Source organism: Aquarana catesbeiana, linkage group LG03, assembly GCF_042186555.1.
Source record: "Aquarana catesbeiana isolate 2022-GZ linkage group LG03, ASM4218655v1, whole genome shotgun sequence".
NCBI classification, from domain to species: domain Eukaryota; kingdom Metazoa; phylum Chordata; class Amphibia; order Anura; family Ranidae; genus Aquarana; species Aquarana catesbeiana.
Genome location: NC_133326.1, coordinates 527,037,767 through 527,057,682, shown reverse-complemented (window position 1 = coordinate 527,057,682; position 19,916 = coordinate 527,037,767). Strand labels below are relative to the sequence as shown.

Below are 19,916 nucleotides of genomic sequence, written 5' to 3'. Positions count from 1 at the left end.
GGGTTAGAACCTTTTGTTAGGTTTTTATTGATGTCTGAGTCCTCATTAGGTGGATTCACTCTCTCTAACTGTCCTGACCACCAGTATCACCAGAAATAAGAATGAAGATAAGTCCAAAATTTTCAGTTGCCACCAGAACAGGAATAGAGGTGAAATCTTCCAACAGGGACACTTGTTCCCATGATAACCTAAGAGAAGATTTCCTTCACATTAGAGAAAGAGCCTCTCGCTTCCTGTTGAGTCTACAGGAAGTGCAAGGAAATCACCCTAATGATGGCAAAAAACTGAAGGCAATTTTAAATCCCACAAAGGCAAAACGTTTTGGCTTCAGATATGCTTGAAATACAAACTGTGGGATGAGCACATATTGTCTAAATAAGAGACGTGTATTTGAATGAAATTTATTGTGCCTGGAGTTCAGCTTTAACTTTAGACAGAAGGTAGCTATATTTTAAGTAGCACAAACCCATGACCTAAGTAAATTAATTTACATACAAAATAAAGCAAAAGCTATTAACCTAGTGTGTAGTTTGTAAATTTTAACTGATCTATGAAATTAGGTCATATAAAAAAAAAAACTAGTTGGTGTCAAGTAAAGGCAACCTGGGGTGCTTGCAACTTTCATTGCCTCATGGGCCTGCCTCAAAAAACTGGCCACTGCCCCCACCTATAACTGGCCTTCACAGCAAGGAGCACATGGAGGGGCATATACATGTAAGACAAAAACAGTTCCATAGCTCAGCTCACCAACTAGTCTGCTGACATTTGTTAGCACACATTTGCAAACGCATGTGAAAGCTGCAAGGCCTCGTCATGGCACCCTGTGTTGCTTGCAATCCTAACACTACTAATTTATAAGTGTCTCCACAGTGGAAGCACGTGCATAGAATGAATAGATGTGGGGTAGGTGAGCCTGGAGGCAGCCCAAGTCCCCTTAAAGGAATGGGCCTGCCTGCCTATCCTCTCTCACCTCCATGGCATTCTCATTGGCCAGTGAGGCAGCCCATCATGGTGATAGGCCAGTGGGAGGGTTAAACGGAAGCGACAAACTCCACCACTACCCATAAATGCCAACGCCTTGCCCTTCAAAAATAGCCCCACCTTTAGAAAAAGGTGGGGGGGGGGAGGCAATAAAAAGCTTCTGCAAATATGTGACCTAGGTGCCTGCACTTTACTGTATACCTGTTAGCATTTTTTCATTTCAGTGATTTGAAGTAAAACAAAAAAATATTGGAAATGAATTGTGTTCCTCTTTAGAAAACTGACCCTAATGACTATACTGTCTTATTGTGCCCTGTCTGTTATGGTAAAAGTTTAATGAATTTCTTCACCAGGTTAGAGCCCGTGCCAAAGACTTCTTTGAGTTTCTCTGCCACCTGGTATTGGACGAAGCAAGTGCCACAGACCAGTCGGGACTAGGTGCTGCAGGCAGAGAAAGGATGGTAAATTTTGACCTTTCCCCCTTTGCTAACCAAGATAGTGAGCGTACGCCTGATTCCCCCAATAGCAGTGATGTCACGCTGGACGCTAACATCCTATTGGTGAGCCACGGTGCGTACATGAGAAACTGGATCAAGTACTTTGTTGAAGATCTCCATTTTACATTTCCTCCTGACCTAAAGAAATCGCGAGAACTCTCCGTCAGTCCCAATACGGGAATCAGCCACTTTATTATCAGCCTGAAGCCGGGAGAGCTCAGTATTCCTGACATCCGCTGCATTTGTATCAATCGCCATGATCACCTTGTGGATATTGCAGATACCAGCCACTATGTTGTATGATCTGTCCAAACTCCATTTTCCTTCACATCCATGTGCCCTGGGGCATGCTGGGAGCCGTAGACTCGCAGCATGGCCAGGTATGCACTCTACTCTTGCCTGATGCTTCTATTTAAAAAAGAAACAAATAAGGTTTTTTAATATTTATTCTGTTAGTGTGTGCAACCTCCTTTGAGGGCTTCCTTTATTTTTTAACATAAAATAAGAGTTTGCTGGACCTTAAAGAACAGAGCATCACACAAAAAGTTCAGAAGGACAAATTAAACAGACTCCTTTTTGATGTCATTTTGGGGACTGTAATATATAGTTTACCTGTCATCTGTACACTATTTTTTGAGGCAAATAAGCAGTATTCAAGAATATATATTCCCTGTAGTGTCTTTTTTCCCAAACTTACAAAACCAGGGCCAAGAGAACCTGGTGGGTGGTGCACAAGCCATTATGCATTTGCAGTGCTGGAAACTTGTTGAACACAGATCAATGCCCTGGCACAGTCTCTGTCAATGAGTGGGGCAGGGTGGGTAGTACCTCATGGGAGGGTACAGGAGTAAGAGCGCTGCAGGTGACATATTGAAAGATAAATATGGTCTCCCATCCCGTTCTGTAGATATATCCCCAAGTCACTTTGTCCAGAGTAGCAGGTATTAACTCGTATAGAAGAAGATCTGTGTGCCCCTGTATAAATTGATTGGCTTTCCCTTTATGGGTAAATATGCCTGAGCAATATTCATATTTATATATATTACAGGTAGTGCAGACACCGCACTTTACATATTGTACATTCACATCAGTCCCTGCCCTCAAGGAGCTTATAATCTAAGGTTCCTATCTCACATGCATACATACGGTATATGCACACACATACTAGGGCTAATTTAGACTGGAACCAATTATTCTACCAGCATGTCTTTGGAAATAAATTGGGGTACCCGGAGGAAACCCACACAAGCACTAGGAGACCATACAAACTTTACATATATAGTATTCTGGCTGTGATACGAACCGAGGACCCCAGTGCTGCAGGGCTGAAGTGCCAACCACTACCGCCTTTGCCAAAATTATAGATGTTTTTTCTCATCTTGAAAAAATAACAGTAAAAATGCTGATTCCTCCTCTTGTAGCACAGACAGGTCCAGACTAAGGGTGATTGTTCCCTTGTAACTCTATTAAAGAGCACCTGTTACATAAGCTCAATGGGAAATGTGTGCCTTGTCCTGCACTGATGCCCTAATTAACCTCATTAAATGACAAATTGACTAATTAAATGTCAATTTGCGCGGCCTTCATGGCTACCTTTTGCATCGCACATGAGACCAGTATTTTTCTGGCCATGAAACAATGCTAAACAATTAAATCTTTAGAGAGCTCATTAGGGCTAGATATCTTTAAGGCTGGGTTCACACTGTTGCGAATTGCATGTGGACTTCACCGCATCCAATTCTCATAGCAGGAGATTGTGACCAGCTCTCACATCTCCGCAGTGGCTCTGGTGTGAATTGCACAGGGGTCTTGTGCATATTTTGGTCCGTTTTCAGGTCCAAATTCAGCCCAAAATTCGGGCTGAAATCGGACCTGAAACCAGTGAATGAAGATGCACCAGACTCCTGCTGTGAGCCGCTGTGATCTCTAGTGTGAACCCAGCCTAAAATATAGGCCGTAGAAAGGGGAATGATTTTTTACACCATACAGGTGACTTCTGGTCTAGCAATCACATTGTAATGTCAAGTTCAAACCTTCCATAGCCTAAAATGGCAGCCAACAGAACAGTAGGCTGTACAGAAAAGGTACATAAATGTTTAAAGAACAACTTTTTATCCGTCCCCAGTATTGGGTATTTGTCGATGGGATCAGTATCTCTTTCCATTCAGTTACTTTTTGTTTTTAGATTTTGTGGGCTTTTTAAGCGTGAATTTGATTATTAAAACAGTACATGTAAATATCTTCAAAAGGGCTAATAATAACTTTATTATCGATGTGCAGGTGATGACTGTGAAACGAAGCATTAACCATATGTGTCTTGTGTTTTAGCTTGAAAAGGTTACCCTTTACATGCAAACCCAGGGATGCAGAAAGCCAGGGAATTTCCACACTTAAAGTAGAACTCTGTCATTACTATCATTTTGGATAGAGTAAAGGAGGGTCTGGTTGTTTTTTTTTTTTTTGTTTTGTTTTGTTCCTTGCCATCTGTGTTGCCTCAGGAGTTTTGCCTTTACTACCTGTGCTATAACCAAAATGGGAAGTGAAAGGAAATCCCTATAAAGTGAGGGAATTCCTGGTTGCCACTAGGGTCAACAGAACTAGTATCTCTATTGTAAGATTCCCCCTCTTCTCCTGTTCTGGTGACAACCCAAAATTTGGGGTTTTCTTTCATTTCGACTCTTGGTGATAATGGTAAACAGGACACATTGAGAGGAAGAATCTCCGTAATGGGGCACAGACAGCAATAAGAACCTGACAGATGTTCTAATCTCTCTACACTTGATTCAAAGCAAAACAATTCAAGCACATTTTCAAGTGTTTTATCCCCTTAGAGACCCTGCAGGTAAAAAAAAATACCTGTTGATCTTCAAGAAATGCACTCCGCTTCTAAAGCCTAGTACACACAATTTTTTTTTTTTTTAATTCGACCCAGTGGGTTGAACAAAAAACCTGACCGCTCAGGTTGGAGCCGCTGTACTAAAAATATGATGTTAGTATAGAGATCCCCTTCTGCACTATTGTGTTCTGACAGGGGGATGCCCCCCCCCTCCCCCCCCCCACCAGAACACTCCAGTCAGCGTTCTCAGCCATTGCCTGAGAACGCTGATCAGGAGCTGGTCGCCAGACCTTTGTCGAACCCTACGAGAGAAGCTGGCTGAAGCGGCTGCCATTCATATGGGTCGAATGTGTACTAGGCTTTAGTCCTGTTGTGGGCTGACAACAGCATGTTTGTGAACTGAGTGGTGTCAGCCCTGGCCGGTGTCTTTTGCTAAACTACTCAACCACTCCCACTCTAAGGTCCCTAACACAAAAAGGCTAACTAATGTCTCTAGTCTAAGATAGGAACTAGGAGAATTCTTTGAGATGACACGGGAAGCGAGGTGGAACACAGGACAGTCAGATTTTTTTTTTTTTTTTTAACGCTTATTAAAGAGATATAATGAAATTCTTCCAATGGTGTATTAAACAGACCAAAAGCACACAAATAAGAGAAGTTCATTGTCAGGGTGTACACACACTTTTTAAAGCAAACCTAACCTCAAAATCAAGGTTCCTTTTGGTTAAAATGAGCTAAAAGGTAGGTAGAGGGTTTTTATTTTCACCTAGTGATCCTGCCAGTAACCCTTCCTGTCCTTGGGTGACAATGCTCACTTAGGCTTGGTTCACACCTATGCATGTGTCTGTGGGTGCGGGTTCCCGCGACCACCCCCATCCGCAGTGAAAATGCGCTGCTGTGAGAAGACATGAGGCTGCCGTTCATTCTGAATGGCACCCCCATGCATGTAAAAACATAGTGTGTTTTGCGGGTGCAGGAACCACAGGGAAATCGCATGGTCAAAATTATTATGCGATTTCCCTGCAGGCCGCATTTTGAAAAAGATGCATGCACTTTTTTTTTTCTTCTGGCAACACAGGCACAGTAGCCCATTCAAATGAATGGGCTGCCATGCCCGTGCAAACTCAGGCCGCAAACACGCAAAGGTGTGAATCTAGGCATACTGTTGCCACCTTAGGACACACTCCTTATATGAACTACAAACCATTTTATGAGGTTGTTCTGTATTTTATAGCTGGGAAAGCTGATAACATAGTTTGAGGTTTCAGTTCAATGTGCAGGAAGTTACAAGAACACTGGATTTCTACCAGGATCAACTGGTGTTTTCTGTACTTCTGCAGAAAATCTACTTGGCTCGAAGAAAGAAAATGAATGCAGCAACTGCATTTAGGGACTGATAAGCTGCAATATATTACATGTTTGTTCTTGGGTTTAGATCTACTTTATTGCTATGTGTATACAGAGCGATAAGAAGCAAAGCTGGCATACATGCACACATCAGTTAAAAATGTATGTATGGCCAGAGCTGCATATTGCAGCACCCCCTATCAAACAGCAGGGTATTTGAAGAGACAAAAGAATGCTTGAACAATAAATACACATACAATTCATTGCGGCTCCCAAGGGATTTTCCATGCTGACTGACTGGTATCCAATTAGACATCGGCTGAGAGGAGATGTTAGTGGCAGTGGGCCCATGCCAAGACTGTTGGCAAATTAGTTCTGGCTTAAAGCAAACCTGTGCTTTGCCTGATCCGGGCCTGAGGTTCTCCTGCAGTGCTGGGTTTATATGGTCACTGTACATAGCTAATTATGTAGATATTTATGAACAGCCCTTGAAAAAAAATGACTAAAATTTATTTAAGCCAAAAACATTTTATCTAGTTTTCTTGGTACCCAAATGTGGGGAATCAAGTGCTACTTTTTTAATGGGCTTAAAGTGGACCTTTAACCCCTGCAAAAATCCATGGTGCATGCACATCCTTAAATTCATTTGTACGATCAACTGTTGTTTAACTTGCATTTTTTCCACTTCCTACATTTCAGTAAGTTCTGGTGATGTAGCCAGTGCCTCACATTTGTCCCCTGGAAGGCTACATCACCAGGACCTTCCAGGGGGCTGTTCCCCAATACGATGTATGCACCGCATGGTACCTATTGGTACTTCCCATTGTGCATGCACCAGATGATCTTGGAGCCCAGGCCTGTAGGAACTGTGGGAAAGGGGCAGCCTAATAAAGAAAGAAGCATGTTCCTATTTGCAAGTTTATTGGTTTCCCTAAATACATTTTATTTAGCGTGTGGGGAGTTTATCAAGGATGAGGAGCCGAGGGGTGTTATGTCAAGCCAAAACCATTTTTCTCAGTTTTGGATACAGTGGGGAAGAAATAGAACCTCTGTCTGGTTTCCACTGCTATCTGAGGCTCTGTTAGAGAGATTTGCCTTTACTTTCTGTCCTTCTGAAAACATTTCCACCAGACAGGAAGTAAGGAACTTTGAGCTGATTGGGGCCTTTATTGTAAACATGGAGTCTGGACTGTTAGTGGCATGGCTGTGCCACCAGAGGAATGCTACTGGCTGAAAACTCTGCATTTTTTCCCATAACCCTCTGTGACCATAGCATAGGGCCATTTACTCCAACTGCTACCTGGGCCAAAAGAAACCCTTCCACTTCATATAGTATCCAAACATAGGCAGCCCTAATCCTGAACATAATCCACAGTACTCATAATCCACAGTATTCATAATACAATATACTCAGATAATATATTGTAGATTAGACTGTTTTGGCTTGAATCCGTCACCTACTGGTCTTTAGTTGGCTCCATCTCCAAGATGTATTACTAAATATGATCTGCAAATTTTCATATACATATGTTTGACTGTACTATATTGCATGTTGTTGTTTTGTATGATATTTAATTTATTACAATTAAAGAACATACTGTAAATGATTAATTGGCTCCTGTGTATTCTGTCAACTCCATGCTGACAATCCCATGTTAAAGTGTATCTGAATTTTTGTTTTTGTTTTTTAACACATTTTTGGATATAGAGGTGAAATGACAACTGTCTCAGAGTGAATTTCCCCTCTGGAGAGATTTCCCTATTTACCTCCAGTTGTTTTTCTGGAACAGGAAGTGTATTAACCACCTGCCAACCACTCACAGTAAAATGTACTGCAAGCGGGCGGCAGGTGCAGGCTCTGCAACATACATGTACATTGCTGGCCTACTTCCGGGTTTGGGGCGCATGCCCCCTGCTGACCTGTGCTGTGATTGCACACAGCACGCGTTTGCATGTTTCAGCGAATGATTTTGCTTGAATGCTGATTGGCTGTGTCCAATCACACACAGAGTTCTTACAAACACACAGAACTATGTGTACAGAGAGCAGCGATCTGGCTGTTTCTTCTCCCTGAAAAGCCGGGAGTTAAAACAGCCAGATTAGCAAGTAAAAGTGGAACACGTTACATTTATTAGGCAAACTGTTAACCTCTTGATTCCTCCTAGATGTTAACCACTTCCCAGCCAGTGTAATTAGTACAGTGTACAGTATTATCACTGATCACTGTATTAGTGCCACTAGCGACATCAGTGTCGGTCAGTTAGTGACCCTCCCAGCCAGTGTCTGTGTAGCACCAGATTGCCCACCACACTATCACAGGCACACTTAAGTTGCTGATCACCACCAATCCAATATACTATAGCATCTAAACCTGCATAAATTCCAGTATATATACCATAGTTTGTAGACGCTATAACTTATATCACACAAATCAGTTCATATTAACTTATTGGGATTTTACCAACAATATGTAGCAGAATACATTTTGGCCTACATTTTTTGAAGAAATTAGATTTTTGACTTGACCCTTAATAGTACTTATGGCCAATTTCATTTGTACCCCTAATTGTAGAAAGACAAGAATTCTGCCTATGATATATCTCAGAGGGTGTCGGCCCTTGGATTCACACCAGGAAATATAAGCATTCCAGACTCTATAATATATAGTCCTTGAAGCTGGCTTCCTAGCATTAATCAGGGTATAGATAACTGACCCGGAAAGCCCACGTTTCCTTAGAATGTTGGTTTCAATAGCCAAGCCATTAAATTTAGAGACCGTAAGTAAGGATGGGAATATCGGTCCCTGAGAGAGCAGATCTGGCCGTAGTGGGAGGGACCATGGGCCCTCCACTCACATCTTTATGATTTCTGCGTACCACAACCTTCTGGGCCATGCTGGTGCCACCAGAATTATCGGCTTTCTTTCCAGCTTGATCCTGCAAAGAAGTCGAGGCAGCAACTAAATAGGGGGGGAATGCATAGATCAGTGAGAACTGATCCCATGGAGTCCCTAACACATCCGTTCCGCATGCGAATGGATCCCTTGTCCTGGCCACAAAGTTGACTAACTTCATATTGAACCTGGATGCTAGAAGATCCACGTCCGGAGTCCCCCATCTTTGACAAAGAGCCCGAAATATGTCGGGGTGAAGAGACCATTCCCCTGGGAATAACTGCTGGCAACTTAAGTAGTCCGCCTGCCAATTCTCTACTCCCGGAAAGAAGATTGCAGAAAGGCATGGAACATTCCTTTCTGCCCAAGTTAGAATATGGTTCACCTCTCTCTGCGCTGAGAGACTTTTGGTGCCCCCTTGGTGATTGATATAGGCCACAGCTGTGACATTGTCAGACTGAATCCTGACAGTACAATCACGTAACCTGAAAGTCCAGGCCTTTAGAGCCAGACGTACTGCCTGAATCGCTAGGATATTGACGGGCAAGGTTCTTTCGGTTCTTGACCACTGTCCCTGGACAGCTGTCTTTTCTAGTACTGCTCCCCAGTCTGAAAGGCTGGCATCCGTCACCACTTTCCAGATGACTGATCTGAAGGATTTTCCTTTCAGCAGATTCTGGGTTAATGACCACCAAGTGAGGCTTTGGGCCACTCTTGGGGACAGCCGTATTGGCAAGTCTAAAGCTTGAACTGTTTTGTTTCAAGCAGACAGGATACTGTTCTGCAACAGTCTTGAATGGAACTGGGCATAGGGAACAGCTTTGAATCAAGCTACCATGGTTCCTAGCAACCTCATGCAGAGGCGAATGGATGGATTGCCATTTGACCTGACCCTCCGCACCAGTTCCTTTTATGGAGTTGAATTTTTCTTGAGGCAAGAATAGTCTTTCCTGGGCTGTGTCTATGTTTAGACCCAAGTACAGCCTTTTTAGCGGTATTAAGGTAGATTTCTCTAGGTTGAGAATCCAACCCAAACTCTTCGTTTAGGTACGCTACGACTGTTATGCCCTGTGCCCTTAACCTGGCTAGAGGTGGGGCCAGCACTTTGTGAACACCCGAGGTGCTGTGGCTAACCCGAAGGGCAGGGCTACACATTGAAAATGCTGTTGTTCTAACTCAAACCGCAGAAATTTTTGATGAGCAGGAAATATAGGGAAATGCAGATATGCATCCCTGATGTCGATTGACACCAGAAGTTCTCTTCCTAGAAGAATAGAAATTACTGACCTGATTGTCTCCATGTGAAAGGAGCGGATCTTCAGGAATTGATTCAGCTTTCTTAGATCTAGTATGGGTCTGAGATCTCCATTTGGTTTTGGTACCATGAAAAGGTTTGAATAAAAACCCCGACCTTGCTACTTGGTGGGGATCTGTATGATCACCCCTTGAGATATTAATTGGTCTAATGCCTGAAACAGAGATTGTGTTTTTTTTCTCTGGATCTTTGGGAACGCTTGATCTTAGGAAACGAGATGGTGGAAAGTCCCGAAATTCCAGCTTGTATCCCCGCGTTACTGTGGAGATGACCTATTTGTCCTGAATTTCCTTTTTCCAGACTTCTGAAAATTGCAGAAGTCTTCCCCCTACCTTGGGTGGGTGGGGTTGCCTCTTTATGATGAGGCTTTAGGATTCTGTTTTTCAGACCTTTTACCCCATGGCTTCTTTTGAGCCTGGGTCTGACCCTGAGTTTTTCCTATACAGTCTGACGATGGAGGCGGTCGCCACTGCCTAGAGGCGAAAGCCCCTGGCGCAGGGGAAAGAGTCCTTTTTAAATAAAGAACGTTTATATTTTCTCTTGACTGGTAAAGTACTTTTCCCAGCAGAAATTGTCTTGATATATTTATCCAAGTCTTCTCCAAATAGTCGCTCCCCATGAAAGGGGAACCCAATTAGGAGGTTCACATGGTGTTTCTGCTGACCAATTTTTCAACCACAGGGTTCTGCGCATATGTACAAGCATAAGCGTGAGGCGGGATGCCTGGTGAATAGAGTCTTTAATGGCATCTATGGCAAAACATATTGCCTTAGGTAGTTCAGCCAAATCTTGAGCTAGTTGTGTAGGAAGCTCTCTAAGGGCCTGTTCGAATTGATCCTTTAGGGATTGGCAGAAGCCTATCGTGGCGACTGCTATGGAAAAAGCAGACTTTAGCAGAGATTACAACTTCTTATCTGTTGGATCTTAACCACTTAAGGACCGCCTAACGCCGATTTACGTCGGCAAGGCGGCACGGGCAGGCAAAATCACGTACATGTACGTGATTTGCCTCTCGCGGGTGGGGGGTCCGATCGGACCCCCCCCCCCGGTGCCCGAAGCGGTCCCGTTCTGTTCCCCGGCGATCCGAGATGAGGGGGAGGCCATCCGTTCGTGGCCCCCCCCTCGCGATCGCCGCCGGCCAATGGGAACACTCCTTTGCTGCTGTATGCTAAACAGCAGCAAAGGAAATGATGTCATCTCCCCTCGGCTCGGTATTCCGTTCCAGCGCCGAGGGGAGAAGACATCAATGTAAGTGCACAACACACTACACACACAGTAGAACATGCCAGGCATACAAAACACCCCGATCCCCCCCCCCGATCGCCCCCCGATCCCCCCCCAATCACCCCCCCCCCCCCCTGTCACAAACTGACACCAGCAGGTTTTTTTTTTTTTTTTTCTGATTACTGCATAGTGTCAGTTTGTGACAGTTACAGTGTTGGGACAGTGAGTATTACCCCCCTTTAGGTCTAGGATACCCCCCTAACCCCCCCTAATAAAGTTTTAACCCCTTGATCACCCCCCATCGCCAGTGTCGCTAAGCGATCATTTTTCTGATCGCTGTATTAGTGTCACTGGTGACGCTAGTTAGTGAGGTAAATATTTAGGTTCGCCGTCAGCGTTTTATAGTGACAGGGACCCCCATATACTACCTAATAAATGTTTTAACCCCTTGATTGCCCCCTAGTTAACCCTTTCACCACTGATCACCGTATAACCGTTACGGGTGACGCTGGTTAGTTTGTTTATTTTTTATAGTGTCAGGGCACCCGCCGTTTATTACCGAATAAAGGTTTAGCCCCCTGATCGCCCGGCGGTGATATGCGTCGCCCCAGGCAGCGTCAGATTAGCGCCAGTACCGCTAACACCCACGCACGCAGCATGCGCCTCCCTTAGTGGTATAGTATCTGATCGGATCAATATCTGATCCGATCAGATCTATACTGGCGTCCCCAGCAGTTTAGGGCTCCCAAAAACACAGTGTTAGCGGGATCAGCCCAGATACCCGCTAGCACCTGCGTTTTGCCCCTCCGCCCAGCCCACCCAAGTGCAGTATCGATCGATCACTGTCACTTACAAAACACTAAACGCATAACTGCAGCGTTCGCAGAGTCAGGCCTGATCCCTACGATCGCTAACAGTTTTTTTGGTAGCATTTTGGTGAACTGGCAAGCAAGCACCAGGCAGCGTCAGGTTAGCGCCAGTAGCGCTAACACCCACGCACGCACCGTACACCTCCCTTAGTGGTATAGTATCTGATCAGATCAATATCTGATCCGATCAGATCTATACTAGCGTCCCCAGCAGTTTAGGGTTCCCAAAAACGCAGTGTTAGCGGGATCAGCCCAGATACCTGCTAGCACCTGCGTTGTGCCCCTCCGCCCGGCCCAGCCCAGCCCACCCAAGTGCAGTATCGATCGATCACTGTCACTTACAAGGCACTAAACGCATAACTGCAGCGTTCGCAGAGTCAGGCCTGATCCCTGCGATCGCTAACAGTTTTTTTGGTAGCATTTTGGTGAACTAGCAAGCACCGGCCCCAGGCAGCGTCAGGTTAGCGCCAGTACCACTAACACCCACGCACGCAGCATACGCCTCCTTTAGTGGTATAGTATCTGAACGGATCAATATCTGATCCGATCAGATCTATACTAGCGTCCCCAGCAGTTTAGGGTTCCCAAAAACGCAGTGTTAGCGGGATCAGCCCAGATACCTGCTAGCACCTGCGTTTTGCCCCTCCGCCCGGCCCAGTCCAGCCCACCCAAGTGCAGTATCGATCGATCACTGACACTTACAAAACACTAAACGCATAACTGCAGCGTTCGCAGAGTCAGACCTGATCCCTGCGATCGCTAACAGTTTTTTTGGAAGCTTTTTATTGAACTGGCAAGCACCAGCGGCCTAGTACACCCCGGTCGTAGTCAAACCAGCGCTGCAGTAACACTTGGTGACGTGGCGAGTCCCATAAGTGCAGTTCAAGCTGGTGAGGTGGCAAGCACAAGTAGTGTCCCGCTGCCACCAAAAAGACAAACACAGGCCCGTCGTGCCCATAGTGCCCTTCCTGCTGCATTCGCCAATCCTAATTGGGAACCCACCACTTCTGCAGCGCCCGTACTTCCCTCATTCACATCCCCAACCAAATGCAGTCGGCTGCATGAGAGGCATTTTCTTTATGTCCTCCCGAGTACCCCTACCCAACGAACCCCCCCAAAAAGATGTTGTGTCTGCAGCAAGCGCGAATATAGGCGTGACACCCGCTATTATTGTCCCTCCTGTCCTGACAATCCTGGTCTTTGCATTGGTGAATGTTTTGAACGCTACCATTCACTAGTTGAGTATTAGCGTAGGGTACAGCATTGCACAGACTAGGCACACTTTCACAGGGTCTCCCAAGATGCCATTGCATTTTGAGAGACCCGAACCTGGAACCGGTTACCGTTATAAAAGTTAGTTACAAAAAAAGTGTAAAAAAAAAATATATATATATAAAATAAAAAAAAATAGTTGTCGTTTTATTGTTCTTTCTCTCTATTCTCTCTCTCTATTGTTCTGCTCTTTTTTTACTGTATTCTATTCTGCAGTGTTTTATTGTTATTGTTATTATGTTTTATCATGTTTGTTTTTCAGGTATGTAATTATTTATACTTTACTGTTTACTGTGCTTTATTGTTAACCATTTTTTTGTCTTCAGGTACGCCATTCACAACTTTGAGTGGTTATACCAGAATGATGCCTGCAGGTTTAGGTATCATCTTGGTATCATTCTTTTCAGCCAGCGGTCGGCTTTCATGTAAAAGCAATCCTAGCGGCTAATTAGCCTCTAGACTGCCTTTACAAGCCGTGGGAGGGAATGCCCCCCCCCCCCCCACCGTCTTCCGTGTTTTTCTCTGGCTCTCCTGTCTCAACAGGGAACCTGAGAATGCAGCCGGTGATTCAGCCAGCTGACCATAGAGCTGATCAGAGACAAGAGTGGCTCCAAACATCTCTATGGCCTAAGAAACCGGAAGCTACGAGCATTTTATGACTTAGATTTCGCCGGATGTAAATAGCGCCATTGGGAAATTGGGGAAGCATTTTATCACACCGATCTTGGTGTGGTCAGATGCTTTGAAGGCAGAGGAGAGATCTAGGGTCTAATAGACCCCAATTTTTTCAAAAAAGAGTACCTGTCACTACCTATTGCTATCATAGGGGATATTTACATTCCCCGAGATAACAATAAAAATGATTTAAAAAAAAAAAAAATGAAAGGAACAGTTTAAAAATAAGATAAAAAAGCAAAAAAATAATAAAGAAAAAAAAAAAAAAAAAAGCACCCCTGTCGCCCCCTGCTCTTGCGCTAAGGCGAACGCAAGCGGCGGTCTGTCGTCAAACGTAAACAGCAATTGCACCATGCATGTGAGGTATCGCCGCGAAGGTCAGATCGAGGGCAGTAATTTTTGCAGTAGACCTCCTCTGCAAATCTAAAGTGGTAACCTGTAAAGGCTTTTAAAGGCTTTTAAAAATGTATTTATTTTGTTGCCACTGCACGTTTGTGCGCAATTGTAAAGCATGTCATGTTTGGTATCCATGTACTCGGTCTAAGATCATCTTTTTTATTTCATCAAACATTTGGGCAATATAGTGTGTTTTAGTGCATTAAAATTTAAAAAAGTGTGTTTTTTCCCCAAAAAATGCGTTTGAAAAATCGCTGCGCAAATACTGTGTGAAAAAAAAAAATGAAACACCCACCATTTTAATCTGTAGGGCATTTGCTTTAAAAAAATATATAATGTTTGGGGGTTCAAAGTAATTTTCTTGCAAAAAAAAAAAACTTTTTCATGTAAAAAATAAGTGTCAGAAAGGGCTTTGTCTTCAAGTGGTTAGAAGAGTGGGTGATGTGTGACATAAGCTTCTAAATGTTGTGCATAAAATGCCAGGACAGTTCAAAACCCCCCCCAAATGACCCCATTTTGGAAAGTAGACACCCCAAGCTATTTGCTGAGAGGCATGTCGAGTCCATGGAATATTTTATATTGCGACACAAGTTGCGGGAAAGAGACAAATTTTTTTTTTTTTTTTTTTTTTTTTGCACAAAGTTGTCACTAAATGATATATTGCTCAAACATGCCATGGGAATATGTGAAATTACACCCCAAAATACATTCTGCTGCTTCTCCTGAGTACGGGGATACCACATGTGTGAGACTTTTTGGGAGCCTAGCCGCGTACGGGACCCCGAAAACCAAGCACCGCCTTCAGGCTTTCTAAGGGCGTGAATTTTTGATTTCACTCTTCACTGCCTATCACAGTTTCGGAGGCCATGGAATGCCCAGGTGGCACAAAACCCCCCCAAATGACCCCATTTTGGAAAGTAGACACCCCAAGCTATTTGCTGAGAGGTATAGTGAGTATTTTGCAGACCTCACTTTTTGTCACAAAGTTTTGAAATTTGAAAAAAGAAAAAAAAAAAAAAGTTTTTTCTTGTCTTTCTTCATTTTCAAAAACAAATGAGAGCTGCAAAATACTCACCATGCCTCTCAGCAAATAGCTTGGGGTGTCTACTTTCCAAAATGGGGTCATTTGGGGGGGTTTTGTGCCACCTGGGCATTCCATGGCCTCCGAAACGGTGTTAGGCAGTGAAGAGTAAAATCAAAAATTTACGCCCTTAAAAACGCTGAAGGCGGTGATTGGTTTTCGGGGTCCCGTACGCGGCTAGGCTCCCAAAAAGTCTCACACATGTGGTATCCCCGTACTCAGGAGAAGCAGCTAAATGTATTTTGGGGTGCAATTCCACATAGGCCCATGGCCTGTGTGAGCAATATATCATTTAGTGACAACTTTGTGCAAAAAAAAAAAAAAAAAAAAAAAAAAGTGTCACTTTCCCGCAACTTGTGTCAAAATATAAAATATTCCATGGACTCAATATGCCTCTCAGCAAATAGCTTGGGGTGTCTACTTTCCAAAATGGGGTCATTTGGGGGGGGGTTGTGCCACCTGGGCATTCCATGGCCTCCGAAACTGTGATAGGCAGTGAAGAGTGAAATCAAAAAGTTACACCCTTAGAAATCCTGAAGGCGGTGATTGGTTTTCGGGGTCCCATACGCGGCTAGGCTCCCAAAAAGTCCCACACATGTGGTATCCCCGTACTCAGGAGAAGTAGCTGAATATATTTTGGGGTGCAATTCCACATAGGCCCATGGCCTGTGTGAGCAATATATCATTTAGTGACAACTTTTTGTAAATATTTTTTTTTTTTTTGTCATTATTCAATCACTTGGGACAAAAAAAATAAATATTCAATGGGTTCAACATGCCTATCAGCAATTTCCTTGGGGTGTCTACTTTCCAAAATGGGGTCATTTGGGGGGGTTTTGTACTGCCCTGCCATTTTAGCACCTCAAGAAATGACATAGGCAGTCATAAACTAAAAGCTGTGTAAATTCCAGAAAATGTACCCTAGTTTGTAGACGCTATAACTTTTGCGCAAACCAATAAATATACGCTTATTGACATTTTTTTTACCAAAGACATGTGGCCGAATACATTTTGGCCTAAATGTATGACTAAAATTGAGTTTATTGGATTTTTTTTATAACAAAAAGTAGAAAATATCATTTTTTTTCAAAATTTTCGGTCTTTTTCCGTTTATAGCGCAAAAAATAAAAACTGCAGAGGTGATCAAATACCATCAAAAGAAAGCTCTATTTGTGGGAAGAAAAGGACGCAAATTTCGTTTGGGTACAGCATTGCATGACCGCGCAATTAGCAGTTAAAGCGACGCAGTGCCAAATTGGAAAAAGACCTCTGGTCCTTAGGCAGCATAATGGTCCGGGGCTCAAGTGGTTAAAGCATCTGTGCATTGTCTACAGGACAAGTTAAGTTATTATTCACATTGGAAATCGCAGCGTCAATTGCTGGTACTTTTCCTTTTTTGGAGAATTTCTCCTCCAGAGGATTGAGAATTGAGAACTTCTTAGGAGGGAGAAAATGTTTATCCGGTTTATCCCATTCCAAAAAAATAAGCAGTTCAAGTAATGCATGCGCAGGAAATGCATGCAAAGGATTGAAAGGTTTTAAGGAACCTAAGGAAGAGGCCACGTTTTCATGAGACTCTTGTTAGAGGCAGCATGAAAGAGGAACGAACCATCTCTGTAAGAGTTTGTATCAGCAATTTTTCAAATTGAGATGCTGGAAAAGCCTCATCTACCGTTGTTTCCTCAGTAGAAGAATCATCGGTAAGCTCTTCTTGATTGATTGAGGGTAAAACCTCATTGTGTGCCCACTGTTCCCCTTGTAAAGCTGAAGCGGGGGAGGGGCACCTAGTAAGTTTCCTATCAATCTGAATGGAGGATGCGATTAAAGCCGCTAGTCTTTTTTCCAGACCCTGGAGTGAGGAGGAAAGGGTTTCTTCAGTCACATATGCAGGTGCTGAGATGTGAGAGGCAGCTGCACCAACAATTTGCTCTAATGGCTCACCCTGAGTTACCATAATTGGTAATACAGGCGAGGAAGATAGCGTGGAAATACAGCTTGAAATCACAATGCCTGGGGGTGAAACCTTTACTCTGTTTGGCTTTTTATGGTGGTCCTTTGGCAGGCATAGTCCTAAGTACAAAAACAGAGGCGCTATACACATTGCACTAAATCGCTGAAAATAGTCAATACTTTTAAAATTGCTATACAGTTCAGCTTAGTGCTTGAAAAGGGTGTCCTTCCTGAATCAGGAAATGCCAGTTTTGCAAACCCATACGTGTTTCACAGCTCGTGTGTCCCTGTGTGCAAGCAGCTTGTTTCCTCCTCATCAGCAGAGGAGAGATTGACACAAGCTGTATTTATCTGCTAATTAGCCTGCCATTCATCCATGGACGTTTCATGGCACCTGCGTTAGGCCCCGCCCCCTCCAAAAAATCCTGCCCCCCTTTTTATTTAAAATGTTTCCGGCGCCTGAGCGCGGCATTTTTCGGGTCCCAGACCCAACATTAGGGTGGGGGGGGAAAGGCAGCAGAGCCTCCTGCAGTGAGGCACAGACGTGTAAAAAAAAATACAGCCACAGTAACAAACTTTCAGCGGTATAATAGCAGGACCCCCCGCCTCCCACACGGCGGGGGAGGGGTGTAATGTAAGGGGGGCACAGCGCTGCTGTCCCCCTAACCCTCTGGTACCATCAGGGTGAGAAAAAAGACATTTTTTGCAGCTTTTTCTACCTTGCAAAAAATCTGCTTCCACACGCTGTACAGCCAGACACAGAACTGAGCAAACAGTGAAAGACAATCGAGTAAGGTATGTGCATAGACTCCATCTAGTGGAGATTTTAAGGCATGACAACATCTTTCCTTAAATGAAAGAAACGTATAGATGTTTTTTAATCTCTAAGTCTCTCTTTCCTTACCTGGTCCTCGCCGCAAGATTTTGCTGATTTAACAGAAAATCCAGCTTTTACCCATCACGGCGGGTTATGTTTAACAAACCTTCAAGGACTGGGCCCGGTTAAAATGCGGACCAACTGCCTTGGGCCTTGTATAGCACCCCTCACATCAGGTAGCTTGAGGTAATGTAAACAAGACCTAAGCCCTGGGTTCCTGGGATCCAGACCTACTAAGAGAGGCATTACAGGCATCGTGCTTCCGATCTGAGGTCCCAGGTATCATCCATTTGCGTGGTCATGCAACACTATATGCAAATGAAATGTACAGTGGGACAAAAAAATATTTAGTCAGCCACCAATTGCTGCAAGTTCTCCCACTTAAAAAGATGAGAGAGGCCTGTAATTGTTATCATATGTATACCTCAACTATGAGAGACAAAATGTAGAAAACAAATCACATTGTCTGATTTTTGAAAGAATTTATTTACAAATTATGTTGGAAAATAAGTATTTGGTCAATATCAAAAGTTCATCTCAATACTTTGTTATATATCCTTCTTTGGCAATGACAGAGATTAAACGTTTTCTGTAAGTCTTCACAAGGTTGTCACACACCTGTTGCTGGGTATGTTGGCCCATTCCTCCATGCAGATCTCCTCTCTAGAGCAGTGATGTTTTGGGGCTGTCGCTGGGTAACATGGACTTTCAACTCCCTCCAAAGGTTTTCTATGGGGTTGACATCTGGAGACTGGCTGGGCCACTCCAGGACTTTGAAATGCTTCTTACGAAGCCACTCCTTCGTTGCCCGGGCCGTGTGTTTGGGATCATTGTCATGCTGAAAGACCTAGCCACGTTTCATCTTCAATGCCCTTGCTGATGGGAGGAGGTTTGCACTCAAAATCTCACGATACATGGCCCCATTCATTCTTTCATGTACATGGATCAGTCGTCCTGTTCCCTTTGCAGAGAAACAGCCCCAAAGCATGATGTTGCCACCCCCCATGCTTCACAGTAGGTATGGTGTTCTTTGGTTGCAACTCCTCCAAACACGAAGAGTTGTGTTTCTACCAAACAGTTCTACTTTGGTTTCATCTGACCCAGTATGACATTCTCCCAATCCTCTTCTGGATCATCCAAATGCTCTATAGCAAACCTCAGACGGGCCCAGACATGTACTGGCTTAAGCAGGGGGACACGTCTGGCACTGCAGGATCTGAGTCCCTGGCGGCATAGTGTGTTACTGATGGTAGCCTTTGTTACGTTGGTCCCAGCTCTCTGCAGGTCATTCACTATGTCCCCCACCGTGTGGTTCTGGGATTTTTGCTCACCGTTCTTGTAATTATTTTGAGCCCGCACGGGGTGAGATCTTGCGTGGAGCCCCAGATCGAGGGAGATTATCAGTGGTCTTGTATGTCTTCCATTTTCTAATTATTTCTCCCACAGTTGATTTATTCACACCAAGCTGCTTGCCTATTGCAGATTCAGTCTTCCCAGCCTGGTGCAGGTCTACAATTTTGTTTCTGGTGTCCTTCGACAGCTCTTTGGTCTTCACCATAGTGCAGTTTGGAGTGTGACTGTTTGAGGTTGTAGACAGGTGTCTTTTATACAGATTACAAGTTCAAACAGGTGCCATTAATACAGGTAATGAGTGGAGGACAGAGGAGCCTCTTAAAGAAGAAGATACAGGTCTGTGAGAGCCA

At 44.0% G+C, this 19,916-nt stretch overlaps 1 protein-coding gene across 1 annotated transcript in view; it reads left to right on the top strand.

The window, feature by feature from the left end:
- Window positions 1-7,268, top strand: part of TIGAR (TP53 induced glycolysis regulatory phosphatase) — a 38,436-nt gene extending 31,168 nt beyond the window's left edge. The window contains exon 6 of the mRNA XM_073621251.1: window positions 1,335-7,268. Within this exon, the coding sequence (XP_073477352.1) occupies window positions 1,335-1,781 (447 nt within the window). The 3' untranslated portion in view covers window positions 1,782-7,268. The remainder of the gene's footprint in view (window positions 1-1,334) is intronic.
- The last annotated feature ends 12,648 nt before the right edge of the window (window positions 7,269-19,916 follow it).